The sequence below is a fragment of the Colletotrichum truncatum genome (genome assembly GCF_014235925.2).
Source record: "Colletotrichum truncatum strain CMES1059 chromosome Unknown Contig_0009, whole genome shotgun sequence".
Taxonomy (NCBI): domain Eukaryota; kingdom Fungi; phylum Ascomycota; class Sordariomycetes; order Glomerellales; family Glomerellaceae; genus Colletotrichum; species Colletotrichum truncatum.
In genome coordinates, this window is record NW_027222406.1 from 2,619,654 (window position 1) to 2,641,384 (window position 21,731).

Sequence of the window (21,731 nt, forward strand, 5' to 3'; positions counted from 1 at the left end):
GATTAGATGCTTACGACTATTGTTAGCGACTCTATATGCTTGTTTTACAGCCCATGGCATCTCAGCAGTGGCGGCACTAGGCGTTTATGACTAATAAAGCATGAGGGTGCTTAGGCTATGCAGTCCAGACACCTGTATGGACTACTGGAGCAGAGGGTATATTCAATTATCAATAGCTTCATAGATTGAACTGTAAGATGCTCCAAATGCCCAATACCGCCGGTTGGTTTGTAAACTATATAGTGTAGCTTTGCTAACCACGATTCGTACTGAAGAATTAGTAAGACTCAACTGTAGTGCAACGGGATGATTAAAGTTTTCTGTTTTTCCTGTCATGCGGATTCACCGTAGTATCTAGCCGATCCTTGTAATATTACGTCCCTCGTAAAGGGCGAAATGGAGCTAGTGTACAATCGTAAAGTCGGGGGTTCCACCTGACCGACGTGCCGTGTGCCGGATTTCCGTTACATCTGCGGCATGAGTAGCCTTTCGCGCCTAGATCTGTTTCAGAGAGTATCATGGATAAAATTGGTAATTTGCAGAATCAGTAAGGAGGAAAAGCCTGAATTTACGCACCAGGTCATAACTAAGTCTGATTCACCCTTGGTAGTAATGACGGCTTGCTTATACAAGCAGGTTAAGACAACCAACTGGACTACAAAGCCGAAGCTTTGATGACAGAAACCAAGGATACCCCTACCAGTTACATACTTACAGACTGATACTGAGCTGGCACTTTCGTCGAATTTGTCCTCCAGAGACGACTTTTAGTGTTTGTAGGTTTAACCAAAATACAACAACTATCAACATCCATGAGCCTTTTAGCACGCTGTCAGCCAAGTATTTCTAGTGTTTACTTGTCTAGTTTACGACATTAGCCTGTAATTGAGCATAACTTACCACTTTGCGACCTATTGAATGTGATTATTGTCAAAGAGGATTGGGTCAGACGGCTAGCGGAGGCCACCACATAGAAAGGAACAATAGCTACTAAGGTTGCTGTCCATTGCCAAAACTAAACCTCCAGTCTTGAGTTTCAGTAATACACTCACTCTTCTTGGCTGAGAGTGTTTTCAGCGAACAAGTGTCAATAGTATTATTATTGTCGATTTTAAAATGCAGCTTGTCTTGGCAACTTTGGCGTCTAACTCACTAATCTCAAGTGTCTAATCTTTCTTCGTCCTAGTGGACGACGAGTGAAGGAAAGATGATCGAAAAAGAAAGACTACGCATCATCATTGTAACAGAAAGTAAACATTCTTAACAATTTAGCCATGGTCAAGTTCAACTATAAACAGATGAGTATCTTGAAGTGTTCAGGCGCCTGACTTTGAAGCGTTGAGAAATGTTGGGCGTGGGGTTGACACTTAGCCTTTAGTAAGGCATCTTGCTGACTTTGCTTGAGGGTTTTAACAGAGGTAAGGTTGCATTAGATTCCATATCGCATTCATTATGGAGGTATTATGCTAATGAGGTTAGGAACGGAAGGCGCAGATAGAAACTGAAATGGTCAGGTCATGTAGATTGAATCCATCGTCATGTGCTAGTGGAGGCAAAAAAGAGCCGTTCTAGCCGATTTGAAGTCATTGTATCGGCGGTACATCCGAGCAATTATCTCATTTGCAAACGTTCTTTTACAATAATTTTCCTCTAGACTGCTATTTTCACTTCTGGATGGAAATCGGCAAGGATGGAATACCTTGTACCTCGCGAGTCTTGACCGCTCCTGTAGCAGTCAATTACTGGTCAACAACGGTTTGAATACAATTATGATTTAGACGGCATGCATTGATCAGCCTTCGTAATACTTCACACATCTCAAGGACCACGATCGAACAATCTCTAAGTGCATATTTTGGCTCAATAAATATCAGGGTATTGTCTCCTTCGCCAAGTCGTTCATTAAACGACACCATGATTAAACGCCGCTCAAGGAACTTTAACAAACATGAACAAAAATGCGAAACGATCATCATTTCGCTCCATAAAGAAAACTGACAACATTCTTTCCACCCTTTTAGGCATATCGGTTCTCCATATTGTATGATTCGGAGTTAAATGGCTTCGTCTGCTGGTTGTCGGAGTGGCCGTAATACGCAGTTGGCTGGTTTTGGTTCGCGGGGGCGTAGTCGCCACGCAGGGTTCCCTTGCGGTGCCTGTGGTAAATGATCGAACCGTAAAGAAGCATATTGAGAAACGAGATGCTATCACAATGGTCAGTAAATGCCGCTAGAGCACAGTAGAAGCCTGCAGAGATGACTTACTAAATCACAAGGCTAACGACGATTGTGATGGGCGAACCGAGGGAGGCGGCTACTGTCAGACCAAAGATGACTGTCCAGATGGCTGTTTGGATGCTGTTGTGATATGTATTAGCAAAGGTTACAACGGTTATTGCGGCGCTGCGCCTTTTGCACTCACCAGTTGGCAACGAGGAAGAATAGCGGCGTAAGTGTTCTCCGCGAGCGCTTGACAATGCAGACAATGTCGAGAATTAGGCACGCAGCGATGATGGCCAAGATGACGGCAGCGGCGGCAATGAGGTAGGTTGTACCATGCTCGGTACCGGATTCTCTGTCTATGGCATTCTTGTTGTTGACGGCAATCGCAATTGTTGATGAGTAGACAATGATATTAAGAAGCATTACTGCAATTCGAACGATGTAAAAGGGGACGACAACCCTCTTGAGGAATGGGGAGCCATCGCCAACGGTGTATTGCTGAGACATTGCGGTTGATTTCGAGTGTTTCTTTGGACGGTTTGTTGTAGAATTCCAGATGAGACGCGATGTTTCTTAACGTGTAACTAAACAACAGGATAGACGCGCCATTTAAGTATGAGCCTATTTTGAAGGATTGTTCCCCTTGGTCACACCCTCATACTGTGCCGCTCCGTGTCTAAGAATGCCTCAGCTTGAGAAAAGCTCTCAGCCCCTGTCGCCCCATGTCCAACACAGCCCTAAGAAAAGTAAGCTTGATATGGAACCAGTAATAGCGGGCTCTTAGGCAGCCATACACCCTATCAGGCGCTGAATGTAACCTTTGATGCTTTTCAGCCAGTAAAATACAGGGGTGCTCCCCAAGGGTGGCTTTCGTTGACCTCGAGAGCCCAGTAAGGATCTGCCTTGAACAAGCACAGCCCCAGATCAGCCGCAGACTCCTTGCTGTTTTTTCCTTACCCAGAGCCCCCCAAGCCTCAAACTTTTCCAGCGAACATGCACTGGTTTGTTGACCGACACTTTAAATGCGTTCTCAGTGGAGAAACTGGGGGCTGAAGGGCTGCATCTTTGCCAAGAAAGCTGCCACTTGAAATATTTGGTATGATCAGTGGTATTAGGGCAGCTTTCCTACGTTTCTTGGGTTATGTTGCTATCAGCAGTAAGAAAGCTAGTTTATTGGTGTGATTATATTTCAACGTCAGAAGTTTCTTCAAAATGCATTTTGCTATACTGTTGGCTCCGTTAATGTTCTGTCCGTACCTCAGCGTTTTGGGGGAGAAAGGGGACTTTGTTTGTTGTGTTGGTTGGCCCATGGATCCTCAGAAAACAAGACGTTTGATTCGCTACTGAGCAAACCATATTTTTAGTGTCAGCAAACTGCTGCTGCCTGATGAGCTTGTGGGACAAGGGAATAAAGTGGGCAGTTGGCAGGATACCATCACTACCCACGATAATCTGATAACTCGCGTTTCGAAACTCGGTAAAGCGCTTTTCCATGGTGGTAATAGCCTATCTCTAGACCCTGGTCATCACTCAATGGTAGGGAAAACCAAAGCGGTTGTGAAAGTTACATCGATCTCATCCTTCTTCTGCTTCTCGACCCCACCTAAGCACCTTATCCCCCCTGCATAAGGACGGAATAATTTCCTGAATGAGGATTGTACCCCTTGATTGTTTAATAAATCAGGCTGAGCAGCACCATGTTACCTAATAAAGGAGCTGGCTGCGGTGGCTTGTTGTACAGCTTCGGCAAATTAGAGATGAATGGGGGTCTGAAACGGCGGGAAAACGTCTGCAGGCTTCAGGATGCCGAAGGCTTGAACCGAATAAGAAGGCTTTCATACTTTTAATTGAGAAGGATGATTCGTCATTTGATAGTCTACCTGTGCCGCTCAAACTCCTGGATAGACAAGCATTAGTAGGAGATGCTTTATGACCTACAGAGCTATTAATGTCACTTTCCCGTTGCAATAGATTATCCGGCCCGGTGCCGCATCCCACACTGATGGTTTCGAGAGCTAGACAAATCAATTTGGCCAGGATGAGAAATAAGAACCATCGTTGAAGTTTCATGGTTGGCAGCTCTCCCGCCTGAACATCACATCGGATGGCACTTCACTTGCACGAACTATTTTTTTCAGATCCTCCATCTTTCGAAGCAGATTTCGCCTTCGAGAACAAGACATAAACCAGCTATCTGGATTAGCTACATCGGCTTATTATCCATCGCTTAAGCAGCCAACTGGAACATCTTGTGATTGGCAAGTCGACTTCACCCTGCCTCATGGTGGCATTTTGCTTGACCACCCATAAATAGCTACATGGATGATCTATTGCCTACTATCATGTATCAAACTGGTATTTTTGTTCGAGAATTAAACGCCCTCTTTGACTTTACCCTGAGAGGAGATCTTGGTAGCCAGTGTAGGAAAGAGCAATAGATAACAAATTAGGATTATAGACTACATCAACTAAATCATTTAGGCAGATAAACAACGACGTGATCGTGTTTCAATTCAATCCTTCGATGATGGCTTCCGCAATCTTCTCCGCCAAGGCGTAAATCAATGCCTGCGGGTGCCCTGGGGGAAGAAGCGCGAGTGAGCTAGCATCCACGACACGTAACCTCTGCACACCAATGACCCTAGCCAAGTTATCTACCACAGCCGTAGGGTCATCTCGGCGTCCCATTCGAGCGGTGCACGAGGCATGCATGACTGCCATAACACTGGTTCGGATATTCGCTAGTATCTGTTCATCCGTCTGTACCTGCAAGCCAGGCCAGTACTCTCGATTGTTTGCGCGGATGCTTCGGACCGCCTCTGTGTTGAAGATCTCTCGGATACGCTTGTACATGGCTATGGCCACTTCGACGTCTCCCGGATGAGTGAGCCAGTTGGGGTTCACCAGCGGGCTGGCTGAGGCAGAGTTGCTGGCCAGTGAAACGTTTCCTCGAGACAAAGGTGCTGCCAGTGCCGCGATGATAGACGCGTACATTTTCCCATCTTTTGGCTGGTCTAGCCACGGGATGTTAAAAGGACCGATATGGCCCGCGGCCGGAAAGTATTCAATGTGAGGCCAATCGTCGGGAAATTCAAGGAGCTGATCCCAAGTTGACTGGCTTAGATTGGCACTGCTGGGCATCCGCTCCCACGAGAGGAACTCGGCAACATTGCTGGTCAATGGCCCGGTTTGCGTGAGACCATATTCAGCTACGGCTTTGGCAAGAACGACAGGATCCCCAATGACCTTGCTTAGAGTATCGAACGTCACTTCATACGTTGGGCCGAATAGGGCGTGGTCGCTCATGTTCTGCCCAACTCCGGGTCGGTTTGCGATGACTTCGATTCCATGCTCGGCCAGGTGCTCTGCTGGGCCTATGCCGGATAACATAAGCAGTTGCGGCGTATGCACAGCACCGGCCGACAGAATCACCTCCTTCTTCGCAGTGATGATGTGCTTCAGCGACCCCAACCCCTTAACCTCCACGCCAGTAGCTCGCTTTTTGTTGTCGAATATTACCTTGTTAGCGCGCGTACCCAAGTAAACTGTAAGTTTATCACCCATGTGCGCGTCCCTTGCAGCGTATATAAAGTCAGCTGAAGTAGACCGGACCTGCTCACGGGGGTGCATAGTCGTCTGTGCGTAGTGGTACCCGCTCAACACACCCTGGTTGTATTCATTTGTCAAGTTCATTCCCAGGGCCTCAAGGCCCTTGGCAGCCCACGTAGACCATACGGGCGTCCAGTTGGGGTAGGTCACCTGAATAGGTGAGCTGGAAGATGGACTGAAGTCACTCGTCACGTATGCCGTTGTCGCGTTGGCAAGACGAGTTTTGGTGTTAGGCGGTGTGAACGTGAAGCTTTTCTGGAAGTAAGGAAGAAACTGATCAAAGCCATAGCTCTCGTCGCCAACTTCTTCCGCCCATTTGTCCAAGGCGCCTCGGTTCGGTCGGTGATGTATCATGAAATTCAAAGCCGAAGATCCACCGAGACATTTGCCTTGTGCATAATGAATCTCGCGGTTTCCTGCTCCTACTTGGGGGACTGTTTTTAGGCCATAGTCCACAGTTGGGATGCTGTCGATCGGGTTGGACCCAACGCCAATGATGTCTCCCAGAGGCGCTGGACCGACAACAGGTTTGCCCAGTTCGTATGATAGCCCAGCCTCAACGACAGCGACTGTATAGCCGGCTTCGGCAAGCCGGTAGGCAATGGTGCTGCCGGCAGTGCCACCACCTACTACTACGTAGTCATAGGCTTGCTTAACACCAAGTGTGCCGGTGAGGCCACCAAGAGTCGTTTGGACAAGGCCGTCGAGTGTACTCCAGATGCTGCCAGTAACTGGGTTAATGATGGAATCTAAGAGAGGCAACGCAGAGGCCGTGGACAGAAAAAAGAGTTTGGAGAAGAGCATTCTCAGACGGTTGAAAGAAGTCGAGGGAACTGAACTGTTTCGGATATTTACAGCTTGACGAAACAGAAGCGTTGGATCATGATGTCCTAATGATGGCAATCTCAGAGCAAAATAATAGATATATATTTCTTGTCAAAAGCTCCCGCTTTTATAAAACTCTGAGACCACAATATCAGCCGCCATCGTAAGGCATGACTTCTACCTTGTCGCTGGACCGTCGATCATTTCTAATTGAAGGACCATGTGCAAATGATGGGTTCTTTTCAGCGCGCCAGGGTCACTGTGCATAGAACATGGTCGCCAAACTAAAGATGTCTAATTGCCATTTTGGTTTCCGTCAGTTAACGCGTCCAAGGAGTGCGACGATGTCGGGTTCCGATATCCCTGCCCTGTGAATGGCTCTAGAGCTTTGCCGGTGCACAACAGGCAGGGGATACACATGGGTTTGGCAAAACGGAGCAAGTCAAGAGTCAAGAGCTGGACCTACAAGGCCGAATGAATTTAAGATAGTGGGGTATGACCATGCAGAAACCCAATACGGGGAATCTTTACGGCTTCTATGCTCCACTATCGCCAATAATGATCGACAGAACCATGAGTTGATTACCGCAATGAGCTTGCAAATGAGGATCTCTGGCGACGTACTTGCCGTAAGTAGTCGGCTATGCCCACTGCCGAGACTGAAAAATGGACACACGGAAACTCACAACTTGGGGATACGTCCTAGCACCAGATCACAATTGTATATAAGAATGCGTTCCTTCGCCAAGGTTGAGCTGCCTAGTTGCCGTTGGTTAGGTCAACCTCTGTTTTTGGAAGACTTTCCTTAATCATACCTGCAAATTCCAGAACTAGCCATCATCATGAGGTGCAATATCCATTTTCTGCTTGCCACCCTTGCAGGCCTATCAGCAGCTCAGTGGGACAATAACTCGTCGGCTCCAATCGAGCTTGCTCCCGCACCATGGACACTTAAGGGCACCGTGTACTCCGTCACCCTGGTTCCTTTATCAGATGATCTTCCGACTAAGGCGTTTCCGCCATTGGAGAGAAAACATGCTTCAGCTACAGATGGCGAATACCTGGGAATCTTGGGAATGATCCAGATTATTCGGTACACTGAAAGCCCGGTCGGTCCGTACGACGAGCTTCTGATTGTGCCGGGATTCTTCAAATACAATTACACTGACGCTGCTGGTGTATTCGAGGAGAAAAAGAATGTTAGGGTCAGCAGGATATATGTCAGCCAGAAGTATACGTGCTGGAATGGAAGGACGAGTAAGCACCTCGAGTTGATTCCCTTCTCTTTCTGCAGGCGACTGACTGGATGACAGATTGGAACATACCTAAACATTTGGCGCGATTTGACTGGACAGAGAACGGGAAGGGCGAAACAACTGTCAAAGTCTACCCCCACGACACGACAGGCGATGAAAATGAATCGACACCTGCAAAGAAACCTTGGTTTCAGGCCAAGTTCAAGCCCGACTTGGTAAGCGGCTTGCCGTTTAGCACCGACTTGTACAAGATCCTGGGAGTGAATGCGACTTTGGCCCAGCCTCCTCTGCCGTACGCAAACAGTACCTACGGCGAGCTAGCGGGGACAGATCGCTGGGCTACAACTGTACCTGGTCAGTTTACAGACAACGCATCTCTGGGGGTATTTGATCTTGATCAGGGCGACGGAGACGTTGAGAATGGCCAATCCACAAATGCTGTAGGCGATGAGTATTTCCCCAACTTCTGGCCAGGACTTTTACGATTCAACGCGGGAATCAAACTGGAAAACGCTACTATCACGTTTAGCGATCCGGTGACTTGGCCTGGTGTGAAGGCTTGAGCAGGAATGGATCGTTCAACAAATTTGAGTAAACGAGCGAATATGCAATTTGACGAATCTGTGACAAACAAGCGTCCATTTCACATCGATTTTAATTGAGGCACAATGTGAAGTTTCATTGAAGACAGAAATGTAAGCTCTTGAGCCGTATGGGCATCATGTGGGAAGGGGCTGTAGTCGGTGTTTCTAGTGAAAGATGGTAAAAAGCTATTGTGAGTTGATCAACCGCATAGGCCTGTTGATCCACATTCGTTGAACGGCAAGGCATCTGTATCTCCAGTGATGCTAACTCCTAACCCCGCGTCGGCCCCGACCGGCCAAAGACATTGTGTGTTTCTTTCGCGGGCGAGACGGGGCAAGGGCGGAGACGGAGACGGACTTTTGGCCCCACAACCCTTGCTCGGTCCCCTCGGCGGCCGATAAAATGTGTGCGGAGTAAGTCAACCAGATTAACCAAGATGACCGAGGACCCCGAAGAATAAGGAGCCTTTTTCAAGCACGGTGAGGATACAGCACCATTACGAATCAGAATGGACTCATCCCGAGCGACAGCGGTAGGTCGCTCCTAGTGAAGCTCCGACTAACTGATCTGTAACTACCTAGTACTGACTGAAGGTTGCATAGTGCGATCTATGCCGATTTCGCAAGGTAAGTGATGTTGCTACATGCAGAAATCAGGACCAAGACGATCGAGCTTCATGAAGAAGAGGCAGCGGTGACCCGCACAGTTTTTTTTTAGCTCGATTAATGACATATGCAGGTCCGATGCGACAAAATTTTCCCTTGTTCCAACTGCCGAACAACTTCACAAGAATGCACTTTCACAGGGGCTGGGCAGAAGCCCAAAGTCCCTAGGCAAAGGGTGCCTATATCGATGCAGTAGTTAAGACTCCCGCTGCTAATATTCCTGCCATAATCCTCTAATACCCCATAAGTGAGCAGAAAATTGATCTTATAGAACAGCGTCTGGCCAATATCGAATCTCTACTCGGTAGTCGTCAATGCGACTGCCCGCATCGAGGTCTGGAAGCGGCCTTACCTGCATCTGTAGTGCCGCCAAAATCTCCTGATGTCTCTGAGAACACTACGTTGGACGATTCTGCAGGGTTTTCAGCGATTGAAGGTTCTTCATCACTCAAATCTCAGATTGAAATGGCGAGACAATATGCCGAATCTGCAACTTGTCAAAGAATATCAATAATTGCTGCCCCTTTTCACCCTGACAGAACCTCGAACCTTCGAGCTTCTGGACGAAATGTAGAGCAACCAAATATTATCAGGACTCAGTCGTATCGAAAGATGCCTTTGCCACCGACTGCTGCAGTGGTGAGCATATTAAGGCAATTGAAAGGTTCGGCCCTATATCTCTTGCGGAGCGCAACAAGATTGGACGAGCATACCATTAACCCTATTGACAGATCAACAACCAAAAAGCTTTTCTGTTCTTCGGTCTTTGATGCCAGTCAAAAGTTACATCGAACTCTGTCGTAATGTTTATTTTTCCATTGACGATTACTCTGACACAGAATTCATAATTGTCAACTCTGGGCTGTACTACCTGTTTACGGAGTACTTTTGTCCTTCTGAAAATGAAGATCTTCGAAAACAACACTTTGCCTGGGGTGCATTATGCCGAAATGCTGTTAATATGGCAGTGAGGGGGTTGAATGCCTGCCTGCCGGCTCGAATTGACAACATACAAGCCCTAGTACTGGGTGTAATGATAACCCTCTCTCCACAATCCCTGGAATTCCCACGCACTAACAATCATAGGCTTCACATAGCGTTGAAATGGCTCACCCTTGGCTTGCATGGCGTCTGGCGAGTTACGCTGCCCAGCTTTGTATTGCAGCGGGATTCCATGACGAAACGTACATGACGAAGGATGTCAAAGAAACAAAGGATACGAAAGTCCTCTTGTTTTGGCACGTCTATGCTATGGAGAAGGGGTTGGCATTACGCTTGGGCAGATCATCTTTGATTCGGAATTGCGACATCACCTTACCCTGCGACATGGCATCTCTTGCCTTACCGAAGCCCTGGGATGTAATTCTTCCTTTTTGGGTATGGAATGCATCGATGCACGACAAACTGTATAAGTCGTTGTACAGTCGAACCGCTATCAAGGCGCCAGATGAAGCTGTTTTCAAGTCGGCAGATGACCTTCTCGCTGAATTGGTAGCAGTGGAGCCCAACGAGAAGGTATTCCTTTTGTCAATGACCTTCTTCTACGACGGAGCCAAGATCTGACAGTACGCTAGGACACCAACAAAGGAAACTTGGAGAGATTAGGAAATGTCCTTGCAGCCTCTCGGAAAGTCCTCTACTACACGACAGCCACTCTGATATCAAGGGTTAAAGTGATCCGTGCACCAAACCCTACGTTGCCTCCGGATTGCGTTGAATATGCCAAAGCTGCGATACATGCCCACCACGACTGCATGTCCATGATGAACGGCCATCGCCATGTCATGAACATTTACCTTCATTGGTACGTTCTCGGATTTGGAAGACTGTTTTGACCATTATCAGCTAACATGCTTGCGCTGAATTAGGAGCATTATACATGCACCATTTGTTCCTGTGTTGGTGTTGTTCTGTGAGGTGGTTAGCAGACAAGATGCTGAAGCTCTCCAACTGCTCGAACACTTTGCTAAGAGCCTAGAGTTGACGACCGATCTTTCGCCATCAGCACAGGAATTCTACGAGATGACTCAGAATTTGTGTCAGGTTGCAAAACTGCAAATGGAGTCCAGTGTGGAAACGGCTCTGGAGCTATCCCTTTCATTATCTACAAGCAGTCTAAGTCAGTACTTTGCAGCAAGCATGTTGTCAGTTGCAGGGGATGAGAATGTAGCAATACATCTGCCCAGTGAGCAGATGGAGTTGATGTTCGGTGGTCATAATGTCATGGATTTCCATAATGAGTTTTAATACATCATGTACGTACTTCAAGTTCACATTTAGAGGTGAAGCTCTTTTGATATGTAAGCTTCAGGAGATCGAGTTTGTCCAATTTCTGGAATGCAACAGTGAGACTTTCCAATAACAAGAATACTCTAGAAGCTCGCGTAACCTATCTAGCTAGCGGTAAAATCCGTCGAGCTTTGTTCATCATTGGCCTGGCATGCCAATGGAAACGGACTTTAGGTCCCCTGTACCCGACAGATCCCCGGCCGGGTCTGTCCGGCCCTCGGCCCCCGAGCACCCCGAAACTAAAATGTGGGAGGCCAAGACCCGAGCTGAAGGCCTTCTGCGACAAAATGTTCTTAGATGGAAGTACCAAATACGTAAAATGCCTAACTCCGTTCTATCCAAGATACGCATGTACTTGCATCTATAAAGCGAGGGCCCGACAACAATGAACTATTCTCTTTTACGTCTCAAAGATCAGATTTTCCAGTAGAACCAGCAGATTATACACTCTCAGTGCATCTCGTTACCGACTACATCAGTACAACCAATTTTTAGACTGCTCACTATGTCTGTTGCTATAGCTGGCGGCAGTGGAGGCCTTGGGCGCGCGCTGATCGAAGTCATTCAGGCCCGAGGAACATACCAGGTATTTGTTCTAACGAGAAAAGTCGGTGAACAACCATTAATATATTACTATACACGTCTGCTGACTTAATATAGGTATCGGGAAGTCCTGAGGGATCCGGTGGTCTTCACTTCATTGCTGTTGACTATTCCGATGTTGAGTCTCTAGCATCGACTCTTGAGAAAAACAAGATCGATACAGTCATCTCTGCTATCAATAATATAACTGGCGAAAACGACTCAGAGATCAACCTCATCAAAGCAGCTGAAATTTCAGCTCCTACCAAAAGGTTCATCCCAAGTTATTTTGGAGTCCCGTATTCGCAGGAGTGAGTTTTGTCCACAAATCTGAGAGCCACAGCTGATCAAGGCTACAATAAGACAATATGAGAACTTTCCTCCAGCCATGGCAAAAAGGTCTGCCCTGACTGCTTTGGAATCCACATCTCTCCAGTGGACAGTCATCTACAACGGGTTCTTTCTCGACTATTTCGGAACCCCGAAAGTGAAATCCTACATGGACGATGTGGCCTTCTTTGTTGACATCAAAAGCAATATGGCCGCTATCCCTGGCTCTGGAGAGGTTCCAGTCGTCTTCACTCACACTTTCGATGTTGGCCGCTTCATTGCTGCTCTCCTTGAGAGTCATACTTGGGCCGCAGAGACATACATCATTGGCGATAAGGCTACCTTTCATCAAGTTGTGCGTCTTGCTGAAGAAGTGAAAGGTATGCAATCTCATCATCGTTTGTAACTCTTTCAGCTGACTAGCCTTGACAGGTACCAAGTTTGTTGTGGCTCATGACTCAGTTCAAGATCTAGCAGCTTGTAAACTGACCGAGCTACCATCCCATCGCGCAATCTACCAGTTCTACCCTAAAGAGATGCTGCACAGTTTTCTTGCTCCGTTCGGGCTTGAATGTGAACGGGGTCAGGCAAACTTGAACCCGGGACGTACACTAAATGCTGAGTATCCAGACATCAAGCCAATGAAGCTCAGGGATGTCTTGGAACTGGGTTGGGGTAAAGCAGCGGAGGGCACTATTTAATTATACTTTTTGGAATGTCATATATCTCTCAAGACATCAGCCCATGGAATCTGGCTACTAAACAATACATATGAATCACACTACTGCTATTGGACTATGTTGTTTCTCCGACCGGTTTTGTGGCCCAAAATCAATGTTTGCGGAGCTGTGTTCGTTTGTGGTGTTGTACCATACAAATGAAATATTCGGTCTCCGGACTTGCACCAAGTCTTCCCCCTATTATCCAATGCAACCAAATGCCTCATTAGATTCGAGTAGAGCAGATGGATGGTTTTAATCTGACACTCTGCAGTAACGTCTATACAGCCTAGCATATGAGATGCTGACGACCCTTTTAGCCGCTCGGCAGTGGTACAAGAAATGTGCGATCACCGTTTGAAGGAAGTATCTCGTAACCTACAACCCTTGGATAACATGTTGTTCTAGCCAATCACTTCCACTACGCGCCCAAACTTCCTAACAGTAGGAGCCTAGGCATGTAATAATTCGCGCATTTATATACCACCCTATTGGTCGTGTCTTTCCGTCTGTTGCCTGATCGCCAACTAACCGTGCATCGGCAGGCGTCATCATGTCTGGACTGAAGCATGTCAGCATCGGCTTGAGTGCGTGTAAGCACTAGCATACATTTAGGGTCAATAATCAACATCGCACTGGATGACGAGCGCCTACATAAACTGGCAAGATATATTCTTATATAAAGTTGAAAGGTATCCTATAACTATTAGTTTGACGTCTTCAGAGTCGTTTTTATTTTTCATCAAATCAGTCCATTCGAGTGCATTATATCGAAATGGCTACTTCTCATTTCGAAATCCCTTCTGAATTCCAAGACAAGATTCGGTATGTTGAGCCCCTCGACTTGAGGTCAGATGAGGAAATCCTCGAAGCTCTCACCCGACCTCCGCCTGTGGCTTCGGAAAAGAACATATGGGCTTTTTGGCATGCTGGCATTCGGGACATGCCTCCCTGGTGCCAGCGCAATATCATTGCTTGGTCACGCATTTGTGGTCCCCAATGGACAATCCGTGTCCTCGACGTAGTCGATAATTCCCCGAACAATGCTTTGAACTGGGTCAAGGAAGAGGATCTTCCCAAGGCCTTCACAACAAAGACCATGGATGGCCCTCTAGGATACACTGGTCCCCACAGTGCAGATTTTCTCCGTGGCATCTGTCTATACCAGTATGGCGGAGCTTGGATGGATGTTGGCTCCATCTTATTTCGTTCGATTGATGAAATCTGCTGGCGAAAGCTAGAGGATGCAAATGAACCGTACCAAGTTGCTGGCCCGTGGATGTACCAACGAGGCATTGCGAACCACTTCATAGCCAGCCGCAAGGGTGATCCGTTCATTAAACACTGGTTTGTCAACGAATCTCCTTTTAGCCTTTTACAAATCGGAAAGTAACGCTTGAAACAGGCATGACTTATTCATGGAGCTCTGGAAGGATCGGACAAGCGCGAACGGTCTCTATGAGCATCCTTTAATGGCACATGCGAAGGATATCAAGCTTGAGGACGTTGAGGCTAGGGGCTTCTCTTGGAGCTGGGATACGCCGATTCCCATAGTACTCGAGTACATCGCGCAGATTTGCTGTTGGATACGACTCAGCATACTGAAGGAGCCAAATGATGGCTTTGACGGTGCTAATTATTATGAGAAGAAGATACTTCTGTTTGACGCATTGTGGGAAGATTGGCCGGCGGAAGCCCTGATCGGATGGAATGGAGAGGAGCTATTTGACTTGCTCAACACTAGGCTTGACGCCGATTCGGAGTCCGAGGCGTACAAAAAGGCGTATAAGACAGTTTGGTATTTGTTGGCATCATCGACAATGCAGAAGGTTACACGTGCGGGCGGTCTTACCACAACGAAGGCCCTAGGCGCGCTATGGGATATGAAGGAGAATGAGGAAAAGGATCGCGAGCCTGGTACATTCGCTGAGTTGTTGCGTTACGGAAGTGTGCATTTTCGACAAACTCGAGAGGCCCCATACGTCCCTCCTATGGAGGCTCAGGGAATCATTCACAAAGGCGTCTTGGAGCCATAACAGCCTAGCCTATGAGATGAGGATTCACAATGTAGAGGGCCCATTTGGTGGGTTAATTCACAATTGTTCTTTAGAAAGGAATGAAAGTAAACCATGGGAGAGAGTCTTTGTTGTTTGTGCTACGGGGCCCCTTATTAGTCACATCCCGACTATATTTAGCTTCGAAACGTAGTATATAATCTGTGCAATACTAATAAACTTCGGTTGTCGTTTTTCTTTAGCCATTGAATTCAGACTTCATCAATTCTAAGCCTTTACTTCCTAACTTCGGGATTCTGAGAACAGAACTGTTCGCCTCAGATATTAAGGACCCACATAGTTATCAGTTCAGAAGCATGCTACTGCCAATACGAAATATTGCCGTCACCTAAGATGCCCGGGCTTTCGGATTACAACTGTGGCTCATTTTTTCTCATGAGATATTATCATTCCATACATACATAAGTTCTTGCTAGTAAACGCCTACTGAGAAATTCCCCTCTGCCTTTCTTGAGAGATTTGAAGTCAACAATTAAAATTAGACGTGAGTACGTTGTCTTTGGGTCAACATTGAAACCTCCTTGCGCTGCTAATTTGACTCGTGACATTGGTTCATTAACCTTGGAGCATGGGTTAACCATGGTGGACTCCATTCCGAAAGGTTTCCCCAGCAAGTTGATCCGGTTTACCGCTAGTTGGCTAGTGCCATGCCCTCATTGGTGGATTTCTCAACGCTTTCGTTGAGGTAACGGTATTTCGGCTCTTTTTGCGACGATGTGCAGGAAGACAGAATTGGTCATAAACCCCTCCCCGAATACCGGACAAATGGAATTGCTGTCCTTGGCTGGGTAATGATTGACAGCGATACCACTCTACGCGGGGTAAGTAAAGCGGGCACTCTGGTAAAGCATCAAGCCGCCGGGTCTGATCTGTTGTGAATTCAAGCATTGAGAGTACTATAAAGGGACCGTTACTTTCCAACTCGCCGGAGCCATTTCGATTACGGTCTCATTTAGGTTCCAAAAGGAAAAATGAAGTCTATGTTAGCACTGGCCGTGGGCCTTCTCCTTCACAGCGTAGCTGCTCTCCCATCTGACGCCAATGGCAGAGAACCCCTTGAATCTCCCCAAAGAGCCGTGAAGAGGTGAGAATGCTTAAACGCTATCGACGGTCCACAATTGCGTGGTGGTCCCGGAAAAGGGCACCTGGAATCTGACACCTTCGGCAGGCTCAATACTGCGCAGATCACGTATTTTCCCGCGGCGAACTCAACGGGCACTGGAGTTCTGGTGTGTCCTGGTGGAGGGTATGCTCGGGTGTCTATAGTCAAAGAGGGATATACCCCAGCACAGTTCCTGAACAGCTTGGGTATCGATGCTTGGGTTCTCGACTACACTACGATCTCAAATACAACAGGGCCCATCTACCCGAAGCCTCAAGACGAGGCGCTTGATGCTCTGAAGTATATTCGGGAGCAGAACCGCACCACCAAGCTCGGCATTTGGGGCTTTTCAGCTGGCGGGCACCTCTCCGCGGTGACGCTCACTAATCCCGAGGCTGCTCTGGACTTTGGCATTCTCGCATATCCCGTCATCACCCTTGAAGGGAACTACACACACGTGGGCTCGCGCACCAACCTCATCGGAGCCAATGCAAGCGCCGAACTGCAGCATAAATTGTCGGCACAGAACCTAGTGTCCGCGACCACCCCGCCAACCTTCTTGTTCCACACGTTCAACGACGGAAGCGTCCCTGTCCAGAACACACTCCTCTTTGCCGAGGCCATGGCAACGTACAAGCGTCCGACACAAGTATTGATCCTTCCAGATGGGTCTCACGGTCTGGGCTTGGCTCTTGATGACCCTAAGCGCAGCTGGACGCCTGAGCTAGCGAGATTCCTGAAATATTCAATCTAGCAGGCTGTGTCAAGAAGATCTCGCAATAAAATTTAGCTTAGATTATAATAGTAAACAAAACTTTTGCAATTATACAGTGTACAACATATGATTTGATTTTCATGTTACTTATGACCAAAAAAACATAAATTGCTATGATAATATCTACCTTTGGCACTCTGTTTAACGGATGATAGAATGAATAAGTGCATACTCATAGATGACAACAGCTAACATAAAGTCATCAAGAGAAAGCCCTTCTAGAGCCAGAATCTGTGTAGTACGTATCCCAAGAGAACCAGTCAAAGGTGGCATCGAACGTGCGTTTACGACCACGTGAGGCCCTTTCGGTCTGCTCTTCGGTTATCAAAGAACTGTTGAAGGCAGTCCCAGCTCTGCTTTGCTGCGATGTTGCAGTAAATTCAACAGGCCATGAAGCAGCGGTATCAGCGGGCAGCCAATCCAGCAGGGTACTGATATCCAGATCCGCTATGATACCCTCGTCTTCATTCACAGTCTGAAAGACAGATGCGATTCTTTCATTATCACCATGCCCTAAAAACTGGGTAGACAGAGGCGGCGCGCTTGACGGAAATACTGAGTTGACTTTTGGCTCCCCACTGTGTGGCAATCTCCGTTCGTTGGCGTGAGCTTGCGCAAGCTGTAGGAATATAGAGGCAACATGCTCCAGTCGTGCACAGACAGGCGCTAAGAGACGAAGTTGAGCTCGCATACTTGAAAAATAAGACACGGTTGTGGACAATAGACTGATGTCGTTGTTTGTTTTTGAAGATGCGTTGGATGTTTTATCGTGGACGATGTGTTCGAATACAACAAAAAAAGGTATGAAAGGATAGTAAAGTAAATGCCTGTTGAGATCCGTCAGCAGAAAATACACCATTGACTAGGTTGCCTATAATCGCAACGGCTATTGAGATAAGCTAACTTACCATACGACACCGTTGTATATGGAAGACCAGTTTGACACCATGTGCGGCAAGAGGGAAAGAGCTTCTCGTGCAGATTCCAGTAGAATTTTTGCACAAGCCGGATCACCTTTATGAAGAACAATTACTATGTGTAAATACTGGAACTTCATACTGGTTATGCCAAGTGACATCTCTCGCAGATGTGCTTCGGCAGTCGAAGACCTCTCTTTATCCAAAGTCTCGTAGAGGACCTGACAAACAAGAGCTTAGCAATATTGTTTAGAAACACTCCAGAGTTCCACTTACCTGATTAGTCTCTTTGTGCCATGTTTCTAGCTGCACTCTGACCTCTTCTCTTCGGACGTATGGTTGGCCAGGGATTAAGAGCGTCAGCACGTCTCCCATGAGCCTAGCCAGCTTCATCCCCTGGGTAAGATAATGAGCTCCAAATGTTGATACTTGGGAAGGATTTCTCGAGTTCCGGAAGTCTGGTTCATTATGTGGCTGAAATTTGAGCATGTAGTTGAAATCAGGCAACGGGACATCACGATATAGGCCCACGGGAAGAAACGAAGAGCGACCGAAAGCCAGAGAACATGACTTGTCCACCACAAAAAGAAGCCAAAACATGCAGAGGCTTCTTTGCTGTGATTCATAGTCTGAATGGTTCGGTTGGTGTAGCCCTATAGCTTCGGCCTGGCGGCAGGCATGTCCAACAAGCATCCAGGATAAGTTGGGGGATGCATAGTCTTCACCGTGCATAGCCAACAGTGCTAAAGTCTGGAGATTGACCTCATTTGGTTCGAGGAAGATGGTACTGTCGTTGAGCGCCAGTTGCATATTCCGTCTGAAATGCTTCGCTTCAGAGCTTTCCTCCTTCTCGCGAGCGGAGACTAAGGCGAGCATCATGTAGTTCACGTACACAACCCAAGCCTTTTGCTTCACATTTCCGGGATCGAAGATGACCTGTTGTAACAAGTCGTCAGGAGGAGATCGAAAGAAAGGTTCGCCCTGTGGTGAGTGTTCTAAAAAGCCTTACCAATATTAGTGCAAATTCCAGAGCCATTTGCGGAAGCAGTAACTCACGGCCCATGAGCTGGTATCCAGCTGCCTTTGAAGGCACGTAGAATGTTTTGGCACCTTTGGTGGCTTCAGAGCCGACAGTTGCAGTGGTCAGTGAGCTTGACAAATACTGCAGCTCCGAATACGCGGTCTGGTGAGCAAGCCGTGTCGATGCCTTCTTGATAGCATCTATTTGGGCCTTTGTCTCTTTCAGGAAAGAGAATGCGTGAGCTGGTCTGATGAATAGGTTTGGGGCTGGGTCTTTATGTTCAGCGGTTATCGTGTTTGAAGGTCCCGCAGAGCCCGAAGTGACATTGGGAAAGGAGACGGAAGGATTTCTCGCCAACTTCTTTGGTACTACGGCTGCTACAATTTGGTCCACAGACTGTGTCAGTCTCTCAACGATGTGCTCGATATTTTGCAGTCGACTTTCAATGTCAGTCGCTGAGGTCACCGCTTGTGCGCCAGTTGGGGGTTTCGGCCTGTTCCAATTTCACGTATCAGTGAACCTGAGAAACTTGGCGCGTGTCAAGGATGAGAGCCTCACTCAAGAAGCACATGGCTCTGTGAACCTGCAGGTTTATCCCGTGAGTAGTTGCAGCTGCTTGACCATGGCTTGCAGGCGCTGCATTTTGGTAACTCCTTGGAGCATCTTGATCCAATAATCAGTATATATCACAGACCGGGCCAGAGGAAAACCTACCTGAACTTCTTCTGCCTGCAGTAATCACACTGGCGCCTGGTTAGTGGTCATTTCATGATGCGAGGCTGTCAATAGACTTGCCGCGAAGCGAGCCAGCCCATTTTCTGGAACAGCAGAGTTATCAGTCTCCATACTGGTTTGAATCTCGGATGGAGTTTTGTTCTGCCCACGAATCAATTTTCCTGAAGTCGGAGGTTGAGAACCGCCCGGGTGAGATAGATGGGGATGAAAGCGGACGGAATGATGTGCCGAAGTGTCAGTCTATGATAGGTTGGTCTCGGAACGGCCATTCGCAAAACTCCTAGCCTGACCAATCATCATCTCCAGTCTCGGAGGTGGCACGCCGCCATGTACACCTAACATCCGGAGGCTTCCCGCATTGAGCCAATGGCCGCGTTGGAAACCTTCCCGGACCGGTTGCCAAAATACGAGCACTGAATCTTAACTATGTGTTTAAGAGTAGATGGCATGTAATCTTCATGTTGGGTTGTCTACAGATATTCTGATTATAAGAATCCATGGGATTTTCCATTGATTCAGTCTAATACTTCTTGGTATCACACTTAGTAAATGTACTTTTAGCCTTTCCTTTGGTTGAATAGTTTTATCGTCGATTCCGAACAGTCACCGACGACCTTAAACATCGTTGCTTTCGCTACTTCCACGCATCATGACAGGTATCATTCCTCGTTGTCCCATCGCTATCGTTGGCGGTGGTCCCTGCGGACTCATATTTGCACGCCTTCTAGAGCAAAATAACATCGGCTACGTTGTATTTGAGCGGGATGCGAACTCTACACCCAGCCCAATGTATCAAGGAGGCACATTGGATCTCCATGCTCCTACAGGCCAGCAAGCCATCAAAGACGCAGGTTTATTTGAGGAGTTTAGCAAACTTGCCCGCTGGGATGCCACTTGCATGACCATTCAGAACGCGGCTGGCACCCTCAGAGAAACCTTTGGACAAGAGCGCGACGCACCTGAAATTGACCGCCTACAGCTACGTCAGCTGCTTCTCGATTCAATTCCGTCACACAAGGTATTCTGGGGGCGTGGCGTGCGAGGGATTGAGAAGGGCTCAAGCGGCTGGGTGATCCGCTTTCTCAATGGTACATCAGCTTCTGGGTTTCGGCTGATTATTGGCGCTGATGGAGCTTGGAGCAAGGTCCGCCCGTTGGTAAGTAACCCGTACTTGAATCGCCACGCGATATTCTCCTGTCTTGGAAACTTGCCAAGTATCTAACCCCAGGCGTAGCTCACTTCTGCAAAGCCAGTATACTCTGGAAAGCTATTCATTGAGGGCCGCATATCCCACGAGAACCCGACTTACGCCGCCGCCCTGGAAGCTGCAGGCCCCGGCAGCATGATGGCTATGGATCATGGACGCACGATATCTGTGCATCAAGTATCCAATCGTTCTTATCGTATTTACATGGGCATGCTGGCCCCTGAAGACTTTATACAAAAATCCCTCGACATAAAAGACACGGAGAGTACCCGGCAGAAGTTCGTTACATCTCCAGAATATTACGCCGACTTCGCACCGGAGCTTAGGGCTTTCATCATTGAGGCTGAGGGTCCCTTTCGACCATGGCCTCTCTACCGCATGCCCGTCTCCTCCATGAACTGGGCTCGCGTCCCTGGTGTCACGCTGCTCGGCGACGCTGCGCACGTGTCTACGCCATTTGTCGGCGAGGGCGTCAATATGGCCATGTACGATGCCCTCATGCTTATCAACAGCATCAAGAAGCATTGCGGTGGAGGCGTTGACGGGGATCTTGTGGATGTCACCGGGCTTGAAAAGGCACTAGCTGATTATGAAGAGGATATGTTTAAGCGTGCGCAGAGTTTCATTTCACGATGCATAATTAGTGAGGGGATATTCTTTGCCGAGGATTCGGCAAAGCAGTTCATCGACTTGATCAGGAACGCCGAGGACGACGAGCAGCTCCTTCAAGACAGGATCTGACGGTTCAACACAAGTCAATGCGGCCAAATTTAGCAAACTTTGTGTAGTACGGGAACTGCTCGGCACACGGGTTTTT

The 21,731-nt window shown here is 47.7% G+C and overlaps 9 protein-coding genes across 9 annotated transcripts; 6 read left to right on the plus strand and 3 right to left on the minus strand.

Moving 5' to 3' along the window:
* Nucleotides 1-2,017: 2,017 nt before the first annotated feature.
* On the minus strand, nt 2,018-2,729 carry CTRU02_213254 (uncharacterized protein; the record flags this gene model as incomplete). The annotated part of the gene is made up of 3 exons (XM_036730871.1): nt 2,018-2,204; nt 2,265-2,357; nt 2,422-2,729. 3 exons carry the CDS (start codon nt 2,727-2,729, stop codon nt 2,018-2,020), a joined length of 588 nt encoding a protein of 195 aa, XP_036577401.1.
* Nucleotides 2,730-4,730: 2,001 nt separating this feature from the next.
* Nucleotides 4,731-6,635, minus strand: CTRU02_213255 (choline dehydrogenase; the record flags this gene model as incomplete). Its single annotated transcript, XM_036730872.1, has 1 exon — nt 4,731-6,635. The coding sequence occupies one exon, from the start codon at nt 6,633-6,635 to the stop codon at nt 4,731-4,733; it is 1,905 nt and encodes a 634-aa protein (XP_036577402.1).
* Nucleotides 6,636-7,498: 863 nt separating this feature from the next.
* CTRU02_213256 (uncharacterized protein) lies at nt 7,499-8,475 on the plus strand (the record flags this gene model as incomplete). The annotated part of the gene is made up of 2 exons (XM_036730873.1): nt 7,499-7,913; nt 7,970-8,475. The coding sequence occupies 2 exons, from the start codon at nt 7,499-7,501 to the stop codon at nt 8,473-8,475; spliced, it is 921 nt and encodes a 306-aa protein (XP_036577403.1).
* A 1,456-nt stretch (nt 8,476-9,931) lies between these two features.
* CTRU02_213257 (fungal specific transcription factor domain-containing protein) lies at nt 9,932-11,409 on the plus strand (the record flags this gene model as incomplete). The annotated part of the gene is made up of 4 exons (XM_070206005.1): nt 9,932-10,192; nt 10,249-10,689; nt 10,737-10,966; nt 11,031-11,409. The coding sequence occupies 4 exons, from the start codon at nt 9,932-9,934 to the stop codon at nt 11,407-11,409; spliced, it is 1,311 nt and encodes a 436-aa protein (XP_070060398.1).
* A 547-nt stretch (nt 11,410-11,956) lies between these two features.
* Nucleotides 11,957-13,064, plus strand: CTRU02_213258 (NmrA-like family protein; the record flags this gene model as incomplete). Its single annotated transcript, XM_036730875.1, has 4 exons — nt 11,957-12,058; nt 12,112-12,344; nt 12,397-12,743; nt 12,796-13,064. 4 exons carry the CDS (start codon nt 11,957-11,959, stop codon nt 13,062-13,064), a joined length of 951 nt encoding a protein of 316 aa, XP_036577405.1.
* Nucleotides 13,065-13,857: 793 nt separating this feature from the next.
* On the plus strand, nt 13,858-15,118 carry CTRU02_213259 (capsule polysaccharide biosynthesis protein; the record flags this gene model as incomplete). Its single annotated transcript, XM_036730876.1, has 2 exons — nt 13,858-14,429; nt 14,488-15,118. The coding sequence occupies 2 exons, from the start codon at nt 13,858-13,860 to the stop codon at nt 15,116-15,118; spliced, it is 1,203 nt and encodes a 400-aa protein (XP_036577406.1).
* A 1,010-nt stretch (nt 15,119-16,128) lies between these two features.
* Nucleotides 16,129-17,013, plus strand: CTRU02_213260 (endo-1,4-beta-xylanase B; the record flags this gene model as incomplete). Its single annotated transcript, XM_070206006.1, has 3 exons — nt 16,129-16,139; nt 16,206-16,241; nt 16,326-17,013. The coding sequence occupies 3 exons, from the start codon at nt 16,129-16,131 to the stop codon at nt 17,011-17,013; spliced, it is 735 nt and encodes a 244-aa protein (XP_070060399.1).
* A 223-nt stretch (nt 17,014-17,236) lies between these two features.
* On the minus strand, nt 17,237-19,818 carry CTRU02_213261 (fungal specific transcription factor domain-containing protein; the record flags this gene model as incomplete). The annotated part of the gene is made up of 7 exons (XM_036730878.1): nt 17,237-17,861; nt 17,943-18,172; nt 18,228-18,955; nt 19,008-19,465; nt 19,531-19,635; nt 19,687-19,715; nt 19,768-19,818. 7 exons carry the CDS (start codon nt 19,816-19,818, stop codon nt 17,237-17,239), a joined length of 2,226 nt encoding a protein of 741 aa, XP_036577408.1.
* Nucleotides 19,819-20,356: 538 nt separating this feature from the next.
* Nucleotides 20,357-21,655, plus strand: CTRU02_213262 (monooxygenase FAD-binding protein; the record flags this gene model as incomplete). The annotated part of the gene is made up of 2 exons (XM_036730879.1): nt 20,357-20,863; nt 20,942-21,655. The coding sequence occupies 2 exons, from the start codon at nt 20,357-20,359 to the stop codon at nt 21,653-21,655; spliced, it is 1,221 nt and encodes a 406-aa protein (XP_036577409.1).
* Nucleotides 21,656-21,731: the final 76 nt, after the last annotated feature.